General features: G+C 42.0%; 1 protein-coding gene across 1 annotated transcript; it reads left to right on the forward strand.

Moving 5' to 3' along the window:
* The first annotated feature begins 375 nt into the window (after positions 1 to 375).
* On the forward strand, positions 376 to 927 carry LOC123231254 (interferon alpha-16-like). Its single transcript, XM_044657508.1, has one exon. It carries the CDS (start codon positions 376 to 378, stop codon positions 925 to 927), a length of 552 nt encoding a protein of 183 aa, XP_044513443.1.

The raw sequence follows: 927 nt of genomic DNA on the forward strand, positions 1-927 counted from the left end.
CAAAATTAATAGGCTATGGCAACTGACTAAAAAGTATAACATAAGGTAATGTGTTGGGGGACAAAGATTAAAGAGGATCCCTCAGCAAAGTTTATCTGAAAAACTCTCTTTAGGAATAAATTTAGTTATATTTCTACAGATAGAACAAAGGATGGATTTTAATAGCATCTTCTTAGGTCAATGTAAGAAATGAGAAAAGAAAATAGAAAGTTCAGGAAAATCCCAAATTAGGTAAAGAAAATCACTTTCAAACTATTTAAGAGAAAGCATTGTAGAAGCAAGATACTCCAAGAAGCTGAGACAACAGCTCATTAGTCTTCCAAACTTTCATTGATCTCCCAGCTCAGCCAACCCCAAACTATCCTCAGCATCACCATGACCTCCTGGAGGTTGGTGCCTATTACCCTGGTCCTGCTCTGCTCCAGCATCCTCTGCTCCCTGGGCTGTGACCTGACTCAGGGACTCCAGGAAGACTTCTCACTTCTTAACCAAATGAGCACATTTTCCCTGGTGTCATGTCTGAACGACAGGATCAACTTCAACTTCCCAAAGGAAGCCCTGGATGAAAGCCAACTCCAGAAGGAAAATGCCACAGTCATTGTTCTTGAGATGGTTCAGCTGATCTTTGCTCTCTTCAGTCAAAATGCCACTCCTGCCACTTGGAATCAGACCCAGGTCATGCAACTGCTCATTGGACTAGATCAACAGCTGGAACAGCTGGAGAGGTGTCTTGGGCAGGATATAGAATGGAAAAAGTCTTCCTTGGGAACTGAGAACTCCAAGCTTGCATTGAAGAGCTATTTCCAAGGAATTAGCCAATATCTGCAGGGTAAAGAGTATAGCCGCTGTGCCTGGGAGATCATCCGAGTAGAAATCAGAAGAATCTTTCTGTTCATGAACAAACTCACAAGAAAATTCAGGAACTAA

Source organism: Gracilinanus agilis, chromosome 1 (assembly GCF_016433145.1).
Source record: "Gracilinanus agilis isolate LMUSP501 chromosome 1, AgileGrace, whole genome shotgun sequence".
NCBI lineage: Eukaryota > Metazoa > Chordata > Mammalia > Didelphimorphia > Didelphidae > Gracilinanus > Gracilinanus agilis.